The 18377-nt window shown below is 51.4% G+C and overlaps 6 protein-coding genes across 6 annotated transcripts; 3 read left to right on the top strand and 3 right to left on the bottom strand.

Moving 5' to 3' along the window:
- Positions 1 to 79: 79 nt before the first annotated feature.
- On the bottom strand, positions 80 to 2603 carry BABINDRAFT_163084 (uncharacterized protein). The gene has a single exon (XM_019129705.1). It carries the CDS (start codon positions 2488 to 2490, stop codon positions 445 to 447), a length of 2046 nt encoding a protein of 681 aa, XP_018983381.1. The 5' UTR covers positions 2491 to 2603; the 3' UTR covers positions 80 to 444.
- A 202-nt stretch (positions 2604 to 2805) lies between these two features.
- Positions 2806 to 4755, top strand: NOP8 (Nop8p; the record flags this gene model as incomplete). Its single annotated transcript, XM_019131439.1, has 2 exons — positions 2806 to 4164; positions 4306 to 4755. Coding segments are annotated over 2 exons (1809 nt in total), but the record flags the coding sequence as incomplete, so codon positions are not given.
- A 132-nt stretch (positions 4756 to 4887) lies between these two features.
- Positions 4888 to 5929, top strand: DCG1 (Dcg1p). The gene has a single exon (XM_019132929.1). The coding sequence runs from the start codon at positions 4916 to 4918 to the stop codon at positions 5597 to 5599; it is 684 nt and encodes a 227-aa protein (XP_018983379.1). The 5' UTR covers positions 4888 to 4915; the 3' UTR covers positions 5600 to 5929.
- Positions 5930 to 6567: 638 nt separating this feature from the next.
- Positions 6568 to 8865, bottom strand: BABINDRAFT_15025 (protein kinase). Its single transcript, XM_019127225.1, has 2 exons — positions 8780 to 8865; positions 6568 to 8732 (listed from the first exon to the last, which is right to left on the bottom strand). Exons 1-2 carry the CDS (start codon positions 8818 to 8820, stop codon positions 6809 to 6811), a joined length of 1965 nt encoding a protein of 654 aa, XP_018983378.1. The 5' UTR covers positions 8821 to 8865; the 3' UTR covers positions 6568 to 6808.
- Positions 8866 to 9566: 701 nt separating this feature from the next.
- Positions 9567 to 12798, top strand: BABINDRAFT_163081 (uncharacterized protein). Its single transcript, XM_019129704.1, has one exon. The coding sequence runs from the start codon at positions 9577 to 9579 to the stop codon at positions 12673 to 12675; it is 3099 nt and encodes a 1032-aa protein (XP_018983377.1). The 5' UTR covers positions 9567 to 9576; the 3' UTR covers positions 12676 to 12798.
- Positions 12799 to 12891: 93 nt separating this feature from the next.
- Positions 12892 to 18311, bottom strand: BABINDRAFT_163080 (DNA-binding protein). Its single transcript, XM_019129703.1, has one exon. It carries the CDS (start codon positions 18127 to 18129, stop codon positions 12961 to 12963), a length of 5169 nt encoding a protein of 1722 aa, XP_018983376.1. The 5' UTR covers positions 18130 to 18311; the 3' UTR covers positions 12892 to 12960.
- Between the last annotated feature and the right edge of the window lie 66 nt (positions 18312 to 18377).

Genomic DNA, 18377 nt, shown 5'->3' with positions numbered 1-18377 from the left:
AGTCTTAGAAAACAATCATGAATAGAAATCCTATGTATCTCCACCGTGAACCACAAATTTAAAAAAAAAATTCCTATTCATTAAATTGGGATTGTCATATCTATATGATCACGTTGAGACCATTACTCTGGATTTATACCATAACTGGCTATAACCTCCGACTACTTCTTGATAAAATATCAGGGGTATACTGGTACGCTTTTCCCCCATATCCAAGCCAGATGAATTAATTGAGGTATGAAGCATTTCATAGCACGGATTTATACAGATAACCCAGGTAAACCCATTTGAAAGGTTTGCGGACATTCTTATAGGATTTCACTTAAAATTGCCCATTTTACACGAATTAGTTTTCTTGTAAGTCTTGCCCCTGATGGTCATCTACATACAGAAAATAGCCTCCTTTGGTTCAACGGTATGAACGCGGCCTTTCTAGCACAGCCGCTATATGTACCGTCGTTGCATAACATGTGCGTTGTACAGGAGCCGGCCCTGGTAGCCCTTCAATCTTCCCTCAAGCATCTTCATTGCCAACTCTACCAGCGATGCCTCATTTGTCTGTCCCCTCGAAACGTATAGCAGTAGTTCGCCAGATTTGCCAGATCCGCCGTCGACAATTTCTGCCCCTGTGTGGGCCATAATCCTCGTAAGAGCTTCGTTATTAAAGGCACTTATACCGTCTTTCGGCACACGGAAGACCAGCGTCTCCTGGAAAATCTGGTCTCGCAACCTCTCAGCCTGTCGATGCAATTGCTGCATCACGTCTGCGCTGGTCCCATGGATGGAAATTTTCTTTTCATTGTTTCCCCTATACGGATCAATGCCGTAGCATCCGTCGAGCTTCTCCACAACTGGGTCAAATAGCCGGGTAAAGCTTTGGAGCATGTACACAGGGATATAAATCTGAACGAGGTTAGACTCGAGGGCCGCAATTTGGCCCACCACAGCATTCTCACAGGCCGCAATGTTATCATTGGAGATGCCGTACACCACCAACTGGCTGTATGTCAGATGGGATTCGAGCTGCAAAAACGCATTCGTGAACTTTGGGGAGCGGAAAAAGCTCACTAGCGATGTGGGGATCCTGATGGTGCGGGGTTTGTGCGCCATCAACGCCTGCAACCTCAGGGTGAGCATTTCCAAGGCCCCTGCTGCTTCTACTTCGCTGATACTAAAGATCGTCAACTGCTTCCCAAGCTGCCCCGTTTTAGTCTGAACGTCAACCAACGCCATATCTTCCTGAAACGTGAGCACCGCAGACGTGGCTGCTTCGATCTCGTGGATAGCGTGAAACTGGTGGCCACAGAGGGCTGGGAAGTAGGCGTATGGCACGTCCACCTGAATACTGTGTCGGCCTAACCTGCGTACCAACCGCTTGACCGCCTGTACGGCAGGTTTCACACTCATAATCTCATTGAAGATGTGAATATCGCCAGCAAAGATAATGTGGCAGCCCAGAGAACGCTCTATATCGTCAAGATGGCGTCTCTGGAGGGCGGCTGCATATGTCGGCTCTATATGCACCGTGTGTGCAGACGCAGCTAACAGCTTTATGCGTGTTATGAGTGAGAGGACTGAGGATACCGTTTTCGTATTGTTTTCCTGTAGGGGTTTTTTCTCTTCCTGTACCACTAGTTTTGAACGCCCCTGCTCCAACTGTGTGGAAACAGTTTGGCAGGAATACATCGAGGAAAGGGATATGTACAAGCCTTTGTATTCCGCCTGGAGTCTGGCAAGGTACCCTGACGTGAGCAACACTTCCACCGCAGGAGGTACGTCGATTAGATGCAAGGATGGAGTCTGGAAGAGAGCGATAGCAGCAGATATGTTGGACTCTGACCCGTGGACGAGAAGCACCGTGGGGCTGTGGGACACGATAATGGTATCTGATTCACGTGAAATGCGCGCTATCGTGTTCATAGGGGGACAGACGGGGAGATCGAGCAAAAACGATGTTTGTTCGATGGTTTTAATTCTTTGTTGGAGGGCCTTAACCGCACCTGTCAAGCCATTGGGGTCCTGGCACACCACTGCAAATGAGTGTTTCAGGTCTCTTGGCTCAACGATCGTGCACTCATGAGCTGCTTCAAACTTAGCCCTCCATTTTTTATCCATAGACATGCACCGGTAGACACCCCGGGGGAGCTTCGGGAGGTATCGCGTGCAGTTTTCGTATCGGGAAAGTCTGACGCTGAGGTCCTCAATGGTACCGCAGAGTGCGGTCTCATCCACCCCAGAAATGTGCCATACCCGCGCTCGCCCTTGAGGTTTCACGTCGCATGTGAGGTGTTGGTCCGAGAGCAGCGCAGCACTTTCGCGGGAGAGCAACTGGTGAAAGACTAACGGCACACGTAGCTCCTTGGTATATCTGATCGGCCGTTGAATCGTGGCAGCATAGTCGTTAAATACCAGGGGATGCATCGGGGAGGAGAGAAGGAGGTTTGCACGGGTGAAAGTCCTGGGATGGGCTTCCCTCATTGGCTTGGCCATGGAGAATCGTCGCCGGACTGGGAGCTGTCCGGTCGAACATCCCAAACGTATTATTCGGGAGACCGCTCTAAGCATGCAAATGTGAGCCAATGAGAAAACCAATATAGTAGCCTTAATATGATCCCAGAGCCAACATTCGTGGATGGTTTTTCAGTATGCAGATTACCTAAGTGATGAGGTAAACCATCACGTGCAGGAAAATATTTTTTTTTGCATATTTTCTGCATACAAATAAAACATTCACTGGCTCTTCCATTAAACATCTTTTCCTATCCCCAAATGGCTGAAGAAACTATTGTGGATGCTCCGGCGCATCTCCGTATATATATCGGAAACATTTCCCCAAAGCTTGTGGAGAACATCGACAACTTGTCTGCGCGTATTGCAAAGATCTCCACGCTTGTGAAACCGGTCGAGGTGCACACCAAGCCGTTGGGTGACGTTTCGTTCGCGTACATCACGATTGAAAACGACACCAAAAATACCGCGTACGGGAAAATCAAGTCCACCTTCCATGGCACCAACTTCATGGGCAAGAGTCTTATTGTGGATCGTGCCAAGCCGGACTTCCACGCCCGTTGGGAGATGGACCAGAAGAAGGAGGACTCCAAGGCTGCCGACAGAGCAAAGAGAGAAAGAATCCGTGAAAGAAGGGAACAGAGAATTCAGGAAGCCAACCAACTGTATCCCTGCAATTCCATCACCGGCCACTTGATCAGCACGACTGCTTCGATTGCGGCTCAGAGAGACGCGTACGGGTACCAGAAGTCCGCTCACACCTTTGCCAACCTCTCTGGTAACACCAAGGCGAAACCGCCTGTGAGATCCTTACGAGGTGAGGATTCCTACGGGAGTCTCACCAGACCAAAGTCCAAAACCATCCACAGCCAGCACTTTGGCAGAACTTCCGGCAGAGGAACTGTTGTGCAGGGCCGCTACCGTGAGAAGGCCAGAAGCGTCAAGGACATGAAGGCCTCGACCTTGCGAATCAATGTCAACGGGAACATCCGGTTGATCAAGTGCTACCAGACCAAGGTGTGGGGGTACGCGACCCACAAAAAGCCGCGCGACTTGGTCGCCAAGTTTGTCAGGGGCGAGTGGAAAGACGGGAACGACCATATCGTGGAAACATTGAGCAAAAATGTGATTGTGTTCAATGAACAGGGATCCATTGAGGTTGTTGCGAGTGTTGATAAGTTCGCGGGCGAAGAGGCCAAACAGGACTTGGCTAATAGTGAAGTCGAAGAGGAAGAGGAGAATGACGAACAGGCCAAGGCGAGACATGTTCTTGCCTCTTTGTTGAATAATTTCGACTTTGATAAGCCAATGGTGGTGAACGAGGCTCGCGATGAGGAGTACGGCCACTCTGACTATGAGTATAACGGGGCTAGTGATTCGGAGAATGAACGGACCGATGTAATGGAGGTGAATCTTGATGCGATTACGCAGTTTAAGAGCAGCCACCAGGAGCCAAAGGGACTCGTGCCGTACGGTGAAGACGACGAGGGGAACGAGTTGGACGGGATTCCTAGATACACGACAGAGGGGTTTTCCAGGCAATATGATGCGGAGCATGGAATTGCGAGTGAAGCGAACGTTGTTCTGATGGATGAGGTTACAGAAGATGTCCGAGCGGAAATTACAGAAGATGTCCGGGAGGAAGCTACAGAAGATGTCTGGGAGGAAGCTACAGAAGACGTCCAGGTGGAAACCACAGAAGACATCCAGGTGGAGACTGTAGAAGTTAGAGATGAAGTTATGAAAGATACTGGTTCTGACTCTGCTGAATCACAGGAAATCTCCTCGTCCGAGGAGGAATTTATTCCTACGTTTGGGGGTGCTCCAGACACAGAAACCAATGTCACCGAAAATTTAAGATCTTTATTCAACCCAGCACAGTCCTCTGAATTTAAGCTCATCAACGAGTCGGACAACGAGGACATTGACACCACCAAATCTGTCACTGAAGACAAGGAGCTTAAAGCGCAGATCCAAGCACAAATCCAAGAATCCTTATCCAAGTTAACAACCACCAGAGCCTCTAATGGGCTCTTCTTTACCCACTTCAACTCGCCGTTCTTGGTGGCCCAGACGCAGATCAGCAAGGTCGGCGCCGGCGCCATGGAAATGGTCGATGACGCGGCCCGAGTGGGAACCATTGAAAACTACGACGCATGGTTCTGGGAGCAAAGAAAGGAGATCACCAGAGAGTGCAAGAGAAGAAGAAGAGACGTTCTCAGACAGATGAACAAGAAGAGAAGCAAGGGTGGAGCCATGGTGTAAGGATACAGGAGATAACGCATATGCAAGGTAACCGCGCCGCACTCGGCGAAAATCGCTATCAGCAGATAGTCTGAGCTTTCACACATAGTATATAATGTACAGTACACCTTTGTAAACATAGGTCAAAACTAAGTCTAGAGCAATGCGGTCTGTTTGTGTGATTAATCCCAATTCCTCGGTTTCCATGACAGAGAACTTGCAGGTTCTCTTGTTGCCGATGGCGAAGGAGTGCCACCTTGAGCTCGCCTTTTTCACCGCCCCCGAGCCCGCACCAAAAGAGATTGATGGCTTGGAAACGTCGCGGCTCTCAACTGAGGTCTGTCTTCCAGTTCTCCTCCCCCTCTTGGATGCTTACGACGGGTTCTTGGTAGGCTGCTACTCGGACCACCCTCTCATTTACGAACTACAGCGGAGAACCGACAAGCCGGTGTTGGGGATATTCCAGGCCAGCTTAATCGCAGGGGTGGGGATGCTCGAAAAGGCGCAGAAAATGGTGATTCTTACGTCCAACAACGAGTGGGAACGTATTCTAGATGATTCCCTTGACTCAGTGTTCCAGGTCGATCCGCAGCTTGTGGGGCATCGGAATGTGATTCTTCCTACTAAGGCACTCGGTATCAACGTGCTCAGCTTGTCAGATCCGCACGTCTACGGCCAAATCAAGGCAAAGGTCCGAGACTTGCTCACTGCAACGGAGGCTACGTGTATCTTGTTAGGCTGTGCCGGCATGTCAGGCTTAGACCTTAAGCTCAAGCAGGAACCTGAGTTTGCGGGGGTGCACTTTGTTGATAGCGTTCGAGCAGGGATACAGCTCCTAGCAAGGTAAACTAAATCTACAGTTGAACTGATATATCACATATATTTGTTATAAAGATTCACAGCCTATTAATGTTAGTAATTGCTTAACACGGACAATGTCCTTCAAGGGTATTGCTCTGACTCGGAATATGTTTGGTATCAGATAGGGGTGAAAGACTAATTTCGATGGTAATTTTTTTCTGTCATGAATTTTCAGTTGAACTATGCAATAAAAATTTTCATCATCACTTAGAAAACATATTCTCGAGGGCTCAAAGGGCAATTCAGATTGGGGAATGTGATTGAAAACTTACTCTTTGAGTGGATATCTTAATCACATAAACATATTAGAGTCTTGCTTTAGAGATAAAAGAGTTTATAGCGGGTGGTTAGTCTTTTATACCCGCAGGGTTTGGTGGGCGAGCGAAAATTTTGTCAGACGTCGATTCCGTGCGCATCAAATTGAATGTTAGGGCTTGGTGGAAGTCTGTAAGGTGCACGACCTTCTGTTACAGTTCATGTGGTCTAACTAAACCAGTAGGAAACATCTATAATGAGGTAAATATATAGCCATAAGGCCAATCAAAAAAAAAAAAAGAGAAAAGAGAAAAGAGAAAAGAGAAAAGAGAAAAGAGAGAAAAAGAAAAGAGAGAAAAAGAAAAGAGAGAAAAGAGAGAAAAGAAAGAGAAGAGAAAATGGTCGTATCCGGATTCAATGGATCACAACCGATAGTGATAACCACTACACAACCTCTGCACACCTGAAGACTAAAACATGCACTTTGTGGCATATCTCTACCTCGAGGGTAGAATATCTACCTATAGCAGTACATTGGTTAACTATATAACTTATATAGGAAAAAGGAAGGAGAGGTTGACCTCATTATATAAGATATCAATCCCCACCATGTAACCACTACACAATCCACTCTACACCTATATAATCATGCTATGCTTTCCCATACTCGTCACGGGGATACCGTTCAGACACTATTTTATCAGACCAGTAATCTATTCTATGCTTTTAGCCATACCTATTAAATTACTAGATGGGATTAGATCCATTCCAGCCACATGGTCACCTACCTGCGTCTACTCCACGCTTCAACTCGTTGGTGTTCATTTTAGAGAGCACTGGGTCAAAAAGGAAACGATCCAGATATTTAAGTTGGGAATATATATCTCTATTGTAAGTCAAAACTTAGTTTGGGAATAGTGACCCAATAGGTGGTTGGGGTTTAGCCATAAACGCTAGCAGTATATGCCATGAGCACCAAAAGAGCGATTCCACATCCAAAAACATTGAGGCTGCCTCGGTTGAGACCAATTAACACGTATATACCCGGCTGGACGATGGAAATAGCATTTTTAGCACTTCTCTCTGGGTGGCTGTGTCCCAAAAAGTAGCTAACTAAAATGGCCTGGCCCCACATTAATACCCCACTGGTAATCCACACCTTGTATCCGTCCGCAACAGTGGCGCTCTTCCCTCGCGGTTCATCCACACTATCAGAATCCTCGTCTTCGAATGTACTCTCCGGATGGTCAGAGTAGTACGTGAAATCGTCAGAGTCCAGTCCCACTCGAGAACTCTCCGCCGAATCGGTTCGAGCAAGAAGCAACGTGTGTTGGCTCCCGGATGATATCGTACGCGATAAAACATCCGTGTGCACAGCGAAAGCCGCGGGGTTTCCGAGGAAAGGGATCACTTGGTGGTCCAAAAGATGTAAAATCTCCTCGGTTAGCGGTCGGTCGTGATAGTCCATTGAAACCATCCGCACCATGAGGTCTATAAGCGCAGATGGCAACGGATCGTTGCGGGGATTTGCCAGTCTTTTCAGCATCAACCGGCCTAGCCATGGGGGAGAACCACTGCCATCAACCTGTAGATAGGCCCCCACGACATCCTCAAATGTCACTGCCTCATCTTTACGAGCAAATGGTAGCTCACCAAAACAGAGAGACACCAAAATGACGCCCAAGCTGTAGGTATCACTTTCTTTGCGGAATTGCTGGATATGGTCTGCATCAATGGGGAACAATTCAGGCGCAGTGAACTCCACTGTACCGGTGTTACCAGTGGCCGTTCGAGCTTGACCCTCGAATTGGGTTTCGCCAAAATCAGACACAAGAATGGTCGGTAGCAGCGCCATCACCACCGGAACCTGGTCCCTCTCAACCCCAACATTTGTCCCTGTGAGTTTCCCAAAGTCGCTTCGGTCGTACTTCAGGCTTAACAAACAGTTGGATGGCTTGAGATCGCGGTGTAACACGCGGTGAGAGTGCAAATCGTGCACCCCGTTGACGATATCCCTGAAGAACTTGACAATCTCGACGGTATTCAACAACCTGGAGTCCGACCCCTTCTTTACCGTCTGTTTTCCGCGGGCCTCGCGACGTTTCATCCGCTCCTGCTGGAGGTTGATCTTATCACTTTGAAACTCGTCCAAGAGCACCTCCAAGTCACCGCCCTCGCAGTACTCCATGAGAATGAAACACATAGGAAGAGCCGTGCCCTCGGGAACGCCGAGCCTGCCATCCTCCTGGACGATTTCCAACCAGACATGAAAGTACTTCACGAGGTTTACGCTGTGGAGCTCGTATACTAGCGAAACTTCGTTCAAGCACCGGTACAAGTACTCCATATCGTCGGTCAAGGGAATCTTCTTGAGTGCATACGTTCCAAGCTTGTAGTTGAACAACTGATGCGACACCTTGAGTACCACGCCATTAGCGCCCGTGCCTAGCTTGCAGATTGGGGTGAAGAAGTTGGCAAAGTAATCTGCCGTAAAAATAGAATCAGGGAGGGAAGATCGAGGGCTCTCCCCGGCTGTGGAGTCTCGGAGGTACTGGAAGTAGTTGTGGTTGATGTAGACTGGACCCGGAATGAGCCCATTTTCAGGCTCTGCCTCCAGGAAAAACGAAGCGCTCCGTGCCTTTCCATTGGCAAACTGGAAGCTGTATCCACAGCTGGGGCAGCTGAAAAGCGGGGGTATAGGGGTTTCTGAGCCCCGTCTCTCGTGGGGTTTATACAAGATATCGTACTGAGTCCCTTCAAGCTGAATGATACCATCAGATTCTTCCGACCCTTCGATTTGGAGAAGCTCAAGCTTATTGGTTTCTTTGTTGTACACCACAGCGGCGTGTTTCGTGGGGTCATGGCTAGAGGTGTTAGTAGGCTGCGGGATAAGTGGCAGGGAAATGCATACATCACCACGTCAAGCGACGGATTGTATAATACCAAAGACATTAAAGCAATACTGGAGGAGATTAACCGTGATTAATTAGCTTTTAGGATCCAGAGTAACCAACAGATCGAAACGAGGTTTAGATCTGGTATATGCGTAGGGATAGCCGTGCGGCTCAGCAATAGTGTGATGTTTGAAATATAGGATGTGACAAACACGACGAAGCGGAACAAAGCTCAATCCTCAAAATAGAGATTATATAAATAAATATTGATATATTTGAAGAGGCGGACTGATTTTTTTTATGCAAAAATATTCCTGAAATAGCCAGGATCGCAATGTAATTGTGGATGCGAGGACTGGAAGACCACGATAATCACTGAATATGCAAGACAGGCCACGTTAATGAGAAACAACGTTATTAAAAGGTATGATTTAAGCCTTTTTAAAAATAAATAATTACCGTTTTAGCCTGCCTGGAGAATCCTGAAGCGTACCAGTGTGTAGTATACACATTTGTAGGATATTGTCTAATTGGGATATATCAGCTCCAAATCTCAACTGTCAATCCCCATTATAAACCTCAATTGTCAATCTCCGTCGCACAGAATACTCAAACCCATTTCTATATACACATCATAATACAAACACATACAATTCATATAATTCATACAATTTATTCAATTCATTCCCCTGGCTAGACCCCCTGCTTCGTATAGGTCGTGCACTGCCCAGTTATATCGAAAAATCGGCGCCATCTTATAAACAAAACGGCAGCCGTCTCGTTTTGCTCTTCATCAACATTTGACCCACCCAAAATGACAGACGCGCGGGCCTTTTACGTCAAAGACAGCAACAACACATTCGTGTTGCCCACGTCCATCGACATTCCCATCTTGTCGGAGCCCGGCCAGGTGGTGAGCGTGGACATCACCAACGACTTGCCGGAGGGCTCTGACATTGTCAACTTGCTCCAGAACGAACAGGCACCGCAACAGTACTGGTTGAACTTTGCCCAGGCGTTTGTAACCAAAACCCAGTACAATGATGCCGAGGAGGTGTTGACCAACGCGGTGGCATCGCCGCAGTTTGCGCTGGCGGACGCGGCGTTGGCGTTCCACGTGTTTTTGGCTTGGTTGTACCTTCGCCAGAGCGAGGCGGGCGGGCCTGGGAGTACGGCGCTTCTTCGCAGCGCAACGGCCGAATTGCAGCAACACGCAAGCCTGCCGCTATTTGTGCTCACGCAGGCCATCGTACTGTTGACCACCGCGCACTACGACCAGGCGCTTGATCTCTTTGCCCAGGTGCTCGTACTCCAGCCCAGCAACACCGTAGCCCTCACCGGCCGCGCGCACATCTTGCTCCACCGCCAGCAATACGGCGCCGCTTTGAAGCTCTACCAGCAAGTGCTCATCTTGAACCCGCTCTTGACGCCCGACAGCCGCATCGGCATCGGCCTCTGCTTCTGGTTTCTCGGCGACACCCAGATGGCGCAGCGTGCGTGGGAGCGTTCGCTTGCGGTCGCTCCATCGGCCGAGGCACGCTTGTTGCTCACGTTAGCGCAGTTCGACGCGCTCTTCACGCGCTCCCTCAGTGACGCAGAGTTCGTCACGAGCTACCGCACGGCCCTCACGGCCGTCAAGGACCAGCAAGCGCTGGACCCGGAGAATGCGACGGTGCGCTTGATGTTGGCCGCCCACCACTACGCACGTGGCGAGCACGAGGAGACGGCGCGCCTCGCAGGTGCGGTCATCCAGCAGCTTGCCACCGCGGCACCGCCGGGCTCGCGCGAGCAGGCGCATGCCAAATCGCACCTCGCAGTCGCGCACTTTCTCACCGCGCGCGTGTCGTTCGCGCAGCAGGACTACACGTTGGCGCAGAAACACTTCCACGACTCTATCCGCCTCAACGACCAGCTTGCAAGCAGCAAGCTCGGGTTGGCGCAGGCGCAGCTCGCGCGTGGCAGCCCAGATGAGGCCGTGATGACTTTGGAGTCCGCATTGAAGGGTGCCGCGCCCGGCCGCGAGCGCGCCGAAACCGTTGAGCTCATATACGCGTTGGGTGTGTTGTACGCCGCGAAGGCGCTCGCAGATGCACGCGCGGTGGAGCCACGCATCAAGGCCATCGCGCACTTAGAAAAGTACGTGCGCGCAGCGGGCAAGGAGCCCGTCATCCTCAATGTGTACTTGCTCCTCTCACAACTCCATGAACAGACGGACGTGACCAAGGCGTCCGCGTACCTCCAGAAGGCAGTCGTAATGTTGAAGAAGCAAAAACGTGAGATCCCACTCTCGATGATGAACAACTGCGGGGTGTTTGAGTTTGGCAAGGGGAATTTCCAGAATGCGAAGCAATTCTTTGAGCTTGCGAAACAGCAAAACGACGGCGATGCCACCGCAATCACGTTGGACTACAACTACGCACGCGTGAGTGAGGATCGCGCGCTCTACGACGATATTCTCGTGCGCTGTCCGTCCTACACCGATGCAAAGTTGCGGGTGTTGTTCCTTTCCACGATCGAAGCCTCCGGGGATACAGACAAGCTCCACTTGTTGCACGCCGAATTGAAGTCTTTGGTGGATGAAAACCCGGATAGCACCGCGCTGCGCTCAATGTACGGCTGGTTCCTCCACAACCACGCAAAGGCGTTGCAGTTGGCGCCGGAGTTGGAGAGTTCGCACCACAAGCTGACGGTCACCAACGTTGACTCGCACGACACATACGCGTTGATGTGCTTGGCAAACTTGTACTACACGATCGCAAAGGACATCCGCTCTTCCGCAAAGAAGGACGTGGAGAAGAAGAACCAGTACTTTGTCCGCGCGGCGCAGCTCTTCCAGAAGGTGATCAAGGTGGATAAGCTCAACGTGTTTGCCGCCCAGGGGATCGCCATCTTGTTGATTGACTTCCAGCACTCGGCCATGGGCTTGGAGATTTTCCGTAAGGTCAGGGACTCGCTAAACGACTTGTCCATCTTTGTGAACATGGGCCACACATACCTCCAGTTGCACCAGTTTGCAAAGGCGATCGAGTGCTATGAGCTTGGTCTCGCGCGCTTCACCACTGGAGACGACGCGCGTATCCTCTCGTTTCTCGGCAAGGCCTGGTTGTTGCGTGGGCTCGCCGAGAAGAGCTTGAGCTGTTTATCCGAGTCGGTGAAATATGCCGAAAAGGCGTACCAGCTCAATGACCTCCCAGCGTTGAAGTTCAACATCGCATACGTCCAATTCCAGATTGCGGGCTTTGTGTTGAAGATGACTACCCACCAGCGCACCCTCAAGGACTTGGAGGACGCGGCTGTAGGGTTGGAGGACGCGATCCAGAGCATGGCCGCGTTGGCCAAGGGCACGCATCCACCATACCCAGCGGATGACTTGCAGGCGAGAGCCAATATGGGTGAGAACACTACCCGTAAGCAGTTGGCCGACGCGATTCAGGAACAGCAGGCGTTCGTTTCGTCTGCCGAGCAGAAGCTTGCGGAGGCGTTGAAGCAGAAGGAGACAGAGCAGGCCAAGTTGCAGAAAGAGCGGGACGAGCAGTTGGCTCGGGAAACCAAGGCCCAGGAGCAGATGGCCGCCGAGCGCGCCAAGTTGCAGGAGCAGGCGTCCGAGTGGGTCAATGAAATGGCGTCGTACGTTGATGGAAACGTTTCTGATGATGATAACAAGGACTTTGAGGCCGAGCCGAAGAAGAAGAAGGGTGGTAAGCGAAAGAAGAAGTTCATTAACGACAGTGATAACGAGGAGGAATCAGACGACGGTGCTAAGAAGCCGAGGAAGAGAAAGGAGTCAGCGTTGAAGCCGGATTCCAAGAAGCGCAAGGTCATTTCGAACGACTTGATTGAGGATAGCGACGAGGAGTTGGAGGGCGAGGGCTATGCTGAGGAGGAGGCTGGTTCCGACGAAAATTTGTTTTAGTGTATTATAGATAAAAGCGGTTATAAGTTGGGTGTAGTAGGTATTCCGTGGTGAATAAAAGACTCGCTGCTAAAGGAGCTGAAGTAAGTGTTGACCGATAACAATATCCAAGTGAGAACGGCCAGGTATGCTAACTATAATGCTGGCAAGGTTTTTTTTTTTTTAACTGACTCTATAAATCATATAGTCAATACTCATTGCAGACTTCAGACTGTACTCCGATCATGTATTCCTACCGCCAAATCAATTCATAACATCATTAAACTTATATACGACTAAGCTCCCTCAACGGGTCTCTTCCATGGCTTGCAAAATCTGATAAAGCCTCAACCTCACTTTCCTCTTCCCGGCATCCTCTAACTGGCCAAATCGATCCAACGGAATCGCCTCCAAGACTTCCACAAGGCCCATGACACGATCTACAGAGACGGAGGAGACCTCGTTCTCGAGAGCCTCTGGCTTGGTATCAGACACCTGTTCCGTGGTGATAACAGCCTTTCCGGTCTCGTCGACCACCATCACAGGAGTGATTGCCTCAAAGGAAACGACAGATTCGGGCCCATGCACTTGGGATAGCTTTCTACACCCAGTGGTTTCCTGACCAAATGCCGTATCAGCCTTGCGCTTTTGAGGAGAGACAGAAACGTCGGGGATTTCGGGGGTGCCTCTCTCATTAAGCTTGTCGTGGAAGGTGGAAGGTTTGCTATAATCGTAAAAGGCATCAGCACTGCCTTCTCGAATGTCATTAGCTCCGGGTTCATTTCCTCCCAGGGTCAGGTCTTTGGACTCGGCCTGAACTCCAGAAATAAGAGGATTCATCATTGGCTCGGCAATAGTTTCAAATTCCTCAAGTTCTGTCTGTTTCCCGAGCCCCATGCCAAGGCTTGCGTCTGGTTGCTGGTTGAGAGGGCCATCCAGGGTTCCATGATTGGGCATATCACTCTCCATTGAGACTCCAGCAGCCTTTTCGGGTACTGTTTTGCCCCTAAAGACATTCTCCGCGGACACATCCACGGATATATCTTTGTTCGAGGATTCATCTTTATTTAAAGTATCATTGACGAACACTTCGTTCACCGCAACACCTTCAGTTATAGACTGAGCTTCGTCCAATGGCGCAGAGAGTGTGGTATGCGTGACAGACATATTCTCCGACAGAACAGAGATAGACGGAATGGTTTCATCTGATAGAGTAGAGTTGGCCTGCGACGGGCTAGAGACCTTGCTAAGCGCATTCAACAGACCAAACGTGTCCCCATTTTCAACGAAAATCTCCTTTGCGGTCGTTTCAGTCTCCTCGCATTTCCCTTCGATCTCCCACATTTCCATTCCCAAACCGTGCTCACGCATCGTCGTAACGTGCTGGTCGTACACTGAAAGCGTGCCCCGCGCATGCAACGAAAGGAGATATCCCCTCCAAAGGTTTGCGAACGCTGGTGCATGTGCGACTGCCTCCACAATCACCCCGCGCAAGAGAAGGAACAGATCGTCAAACGCCTCCGGCGTCAAAAGCGGCCATAGCTGGTGGAAGAACACCTCCGGGGTCTCGCACTTCACGCGGAGCAATTCCACCTCAAACTCGCGCGCGAGCCGCGACGCCACGCCACGACACACACGCAACATCTTGGCCAGCGCCTGAGGGCCCCAAGTTGCGACGGACAAGAGCTTCAAGCTCTGGATGGTCTCAGCTTCCGGCAAGGCAAAGAGATTCGCCACGAGCGACTCCAAGATTGGCGATGCGACAGTGTAATCGTCCGCAAGAAACTTGCCGAACGCAACGTACTCAAGCGCTGTCAACTTCTTGTGGCTCTTGTCTGCAAACGTCGCAAGACAATACGCACGAAGTGACCCCAGCGGATACTTCCGCAGGATGTCGCCTACGAAGATCAAGTTCTTGGTGCCCAACATGTTGCCGATGTACTGGACGAGCTTGACAAATTGAGGGTCGTCGGGACCAACCGCACGAAGAATTACGTCGATGCAGTTCTCCTCGTTGCCAAAGAGCTGGGAGAACCCAACCGCGTCGCTCAAGAGCGCGATGAACCTGTAGAGCTGGGCGAGCGCAAAGGTGTTGGTGGCGAGGATCGAGCGAAGGATGGCGGGGAGTGACTTGACGTACGCGAGCACGTCGGTGTCGCGCACAAAGTCAATGTCTGTACGCGCGGCCGCAACATCCCCGCGTGCGCACTCCTTCTTCACCCAAGGGCGCGCGCACGCGAGGTAGCTGGCAAACAACCCCATCGCCTCCTCGCACCCCAACGCACTGTTGGCGACCACCGTCGCGAGCAAGTCCCGCAAATCCTGCGAGTGCGCAAGGGCCCAGCGCAGATGAGGGCCCGCGAGCTCGTCGCACGCGACCGGCTCCGCTGCCAAGCACCGAAACGGATTGAACGAGGGCGCGGGCGCCGCACGCATCAAGCGGTTCACGAGCTGGAACCCGAGGCGGTGCTGGTACGCGGATGAATTGTGCGCGTTGAAGTAGAACGTTGCGAGTACCTTGACCACAACTGGCTCCCAGAAGCGCTCCAACTGGTCGCCCATGCCTTTGAACGACTTCGCGCACGGGTTGAATAGCGTATAGAGAATCGCACAGAACAAGCCGTGGAGCTCGTCCACCATCGCCTCCGTGTGCTTGTCGTTGTGTTTACGGTAGTTGATGGACATGCCCGTGAATGGATGAAGGAGGAGCTTGACACACGCGCTATGGTGAATGAGTTGCTTCTTGGTCGTGGGATGGGGTTCGAAGTTGGTGCACACGACGTAGACGAACGACTTCCAGGCTTTGAGCGCGAGAAGCTTGCCCTCGTTGCTGTTCAGATTAAAGCAGGTTTTGTGGATATTGAGCCACTTGGCAAGGCGCGCAGTGTCTGCACTGCCAAAACGGAGGAGATGGGGACCCATAAGGAGAGTGAGGGAGAGCCAGACGTCCATGGTGGGCTTGTGGTAGTTGTGCTTAAGCGCAAGAAGGAGTGCGTCGTGAACATGGTCCAACACGGAACCGGGGGTCCCCACAATCCTCGGACCAGGCTCCCTGGCGGTAGGTTCTGCCGCTGTAAGCTCGGTTGGAGTCTCCACGAGCACCCGCAGAGGTATCGTGAGCATTCCCGCGGAAAAAAAGCACTTCACCTCCGGAACCTCTCCATTCAACACCCGCCAAACCACAAGTTGCACCGTCTTGTCATCCAGGAACACCTTGGCCACCTCCATCAAGAGAAGAATCGCGCCGTTCATAATCTTCCCACTCACCGAACCCTCCTCCAGATCGCCCACAATCGCCACCACATTGAGCAACACATAGCCGACCCACACAACGGCATTCTTGCTCATCATCGGGCCGAAGCGCACAACAATACGCCGTAAAAGCGTCAATTTCTCCCAAAGAAGGGAGTTCGACGGATAAAACTTCATGTTCATGACTGCGTGAAGCGTCTGCTCCTGGAGATCAAACGCCAATGTCTGGTGAACGAGCAGCCCCGCGGGCATGGCCATGCAGCACTTGAGTGCCGAAATGTAGCACGACATGAGACTCTTAGGGACCGTCGCACACGCAATCACTGCACATGCGCGTGCGTAAAACCACGTCACGCCACGCGCACCGAGAAGAGTCTGGAACTCGGGATAACTAATAAGAAGCTCGATAATCTTAACCGCCTGGACGGATGTGCGCGTCACAAACGGGTCCAGAATATCTCCCTCTTCGCCCGTTTCCACGTCCCTTTGGATGAAGCGGAAGAGTTTTGCGGCGTGGTCACTGCCCTTGGCGGGGCCCAGGGTGCTGGCGCTGCGTTGGCGTGTAATCCGTACCGGAGAACTGTGGGAGGAGCCCTCTTTGTTGAACAATCCGAACAAGACCTTGAATTGCCCGTCGTGCTTCACGCGCGGATTGGCGGTGCTTTCCGCCGGAAACATCGCCTCTGCTGTGGTGAGACAGTAGTGAAGAGTGCCGTAGACTTCAAACTTGCGGTTTAAAGCCGGGTTGGACAAACCTTCAATACATTCATCGACGATGACAGTCAATTGTTGAAGCCGCTGACGATCTGTGGCAGGTTTTGCGGGCAACAGGACGAAAATCCCCCGATCCCAGAAGTCGTCTGTGGTGGGATACCCCTTTTTGCGTGGTGAGTTTGCCGGTGAAACAAATGGTGAGGAAAAGCGAAGGATGGACTTGGAGCGGGAAGCGTCGGAAGTAGGGGTTCCAGAGGGGGAAACACAGTCCTCGGAATAGGCTTGAAAGTGGATGTTATCACTGAAGGTGACGCGTTTGAGGGGGGACGAACGAGAGAGGTCCGAGCGAGAGGGATCCAAGGGGTCTCTGTCGGTGACGGGATCGGAATGGCATACAAGTTCCGAAGGATATGTGTGTGGTGGAGGGAGCATGAGTGCATCAGTGTTGTGTGCACACATGGAGAGGGAAACACGAGATGGTTTTGGCTCCAAAATGTGCGATGGCGTTGCATCAGCTTGGCACACGGAGGGCGATACATGTGGGCTGGTTTCGCACAAAGATGGCGCATGTGCGGAGGGTGATACATGGTCAGCTTCGCACACAAGTGGTACTTCACCCTCCACTAAAGGTGCTCCATCTTCCACTGGAAGTACTTTATTCTCTGTACTTTCCATTTCTTCCGGTACATCAGAACCGATCACGTTGAACAAATCCATACCAGCCTCGTCGTTCGGCACAACCGTGGATACCTTGGGTCTGATGGGTGATGAGTTCAACTCGTGGATTTCGGGGTCTTCGAGAGGCGTGGTGGGTCTCAGAAGGTCGCTGTCGGAGGGGGGCGTGACAGAGTTCTTAGTCCTCTTTCTTTTCTTGGACTTGGGTCTGAAGGGTTGTTGGTGGACGGGAGGCAAAGTTGAGCGAAGCGGCGACAGCTCTGTGTACGCTGGAGTCGCGCGCGTAGTACCCTTGTCGAGGCTCTGCTCCGGACTCAGACTCTCTGAACTCGGCCCGTACTTTTCCATCGCCGGGGCCAAGTCTGGTATTTGGGTTTTGAGTGCGAGGTATTCGCGTAAGCGCTCTTGGAACATGGGGCTGGGCGCGTACTTGGGTGTACGGCGGGCGCGCGCGGGCGTCACAGGTGAGATGGTTTTGGTTCCGCTCGCTGCTTCGGTTTCCACCACAATTGGAGCGTCCTGACTACCTTCTTGGATTTCCAGTACAGACGCTTTGCGCATCTTGCGCTTCTTCGCAACGCGCCCGGACTTTTTTTTCGGCTCTTCCTTCTTTCCGACGGAGCCCAGCTTGGACTTGAGCCGCGTCGCGCGCACAGGCGTCTTTTCGGGTTCGCTCGTCATGGCGGGCGTTTCAGCGACAGAAGGCGGAAGGAGACTCTTGAGTTTGGGGTTTTTGGTGGGAGACCCGGTGTTGATGGTTGGGGGCTGCGGTGAGTTGTGCTTCGACTTGAATTGAGAAAACTGAGTGTTTCTGAAGTAGCCGGATGGTTTCATGGAAGTGAGAGCTAGGTCACAGGTGGAAGCTCTGCGATGTGGCTGAGAACCTACTGGGGCTGACTAACTTGTCAAATAGAAAAGACCACGGTAATATGGTCTACAAAAAGATGGATCTGCTTTATAAAAACTTCCTGTGTACAAACTTGGATAATTTTCCCGATCGGGCGCTTACTTAAGCTTGCGCACGCGTACGCGACGCGTTTCTCGCGTAGACTTGGTCGCGCGTCTGGTGGGTGACACAACAG

Source organism: Babjeviella inositovora, assembly GCF_001661335.1.
Source record: "Babjeviella inositovora NRRL Y-12698 unplaced genomic scaffold BABINscaffold_12, whole genome shotgun sequence".
In the NCBI taxonomy this organism is placed as follows: Eukaryota; Fungi; Ascomycota; class Pichiomycetes; order Serinales; genus Babjeviella; species Babjeviella inositovora.
The sequence above is the reverse complement of the archived record's forward strand: the minus strand, read 5'-3'. Positions and strand labels throughout refer to the sequence as shown.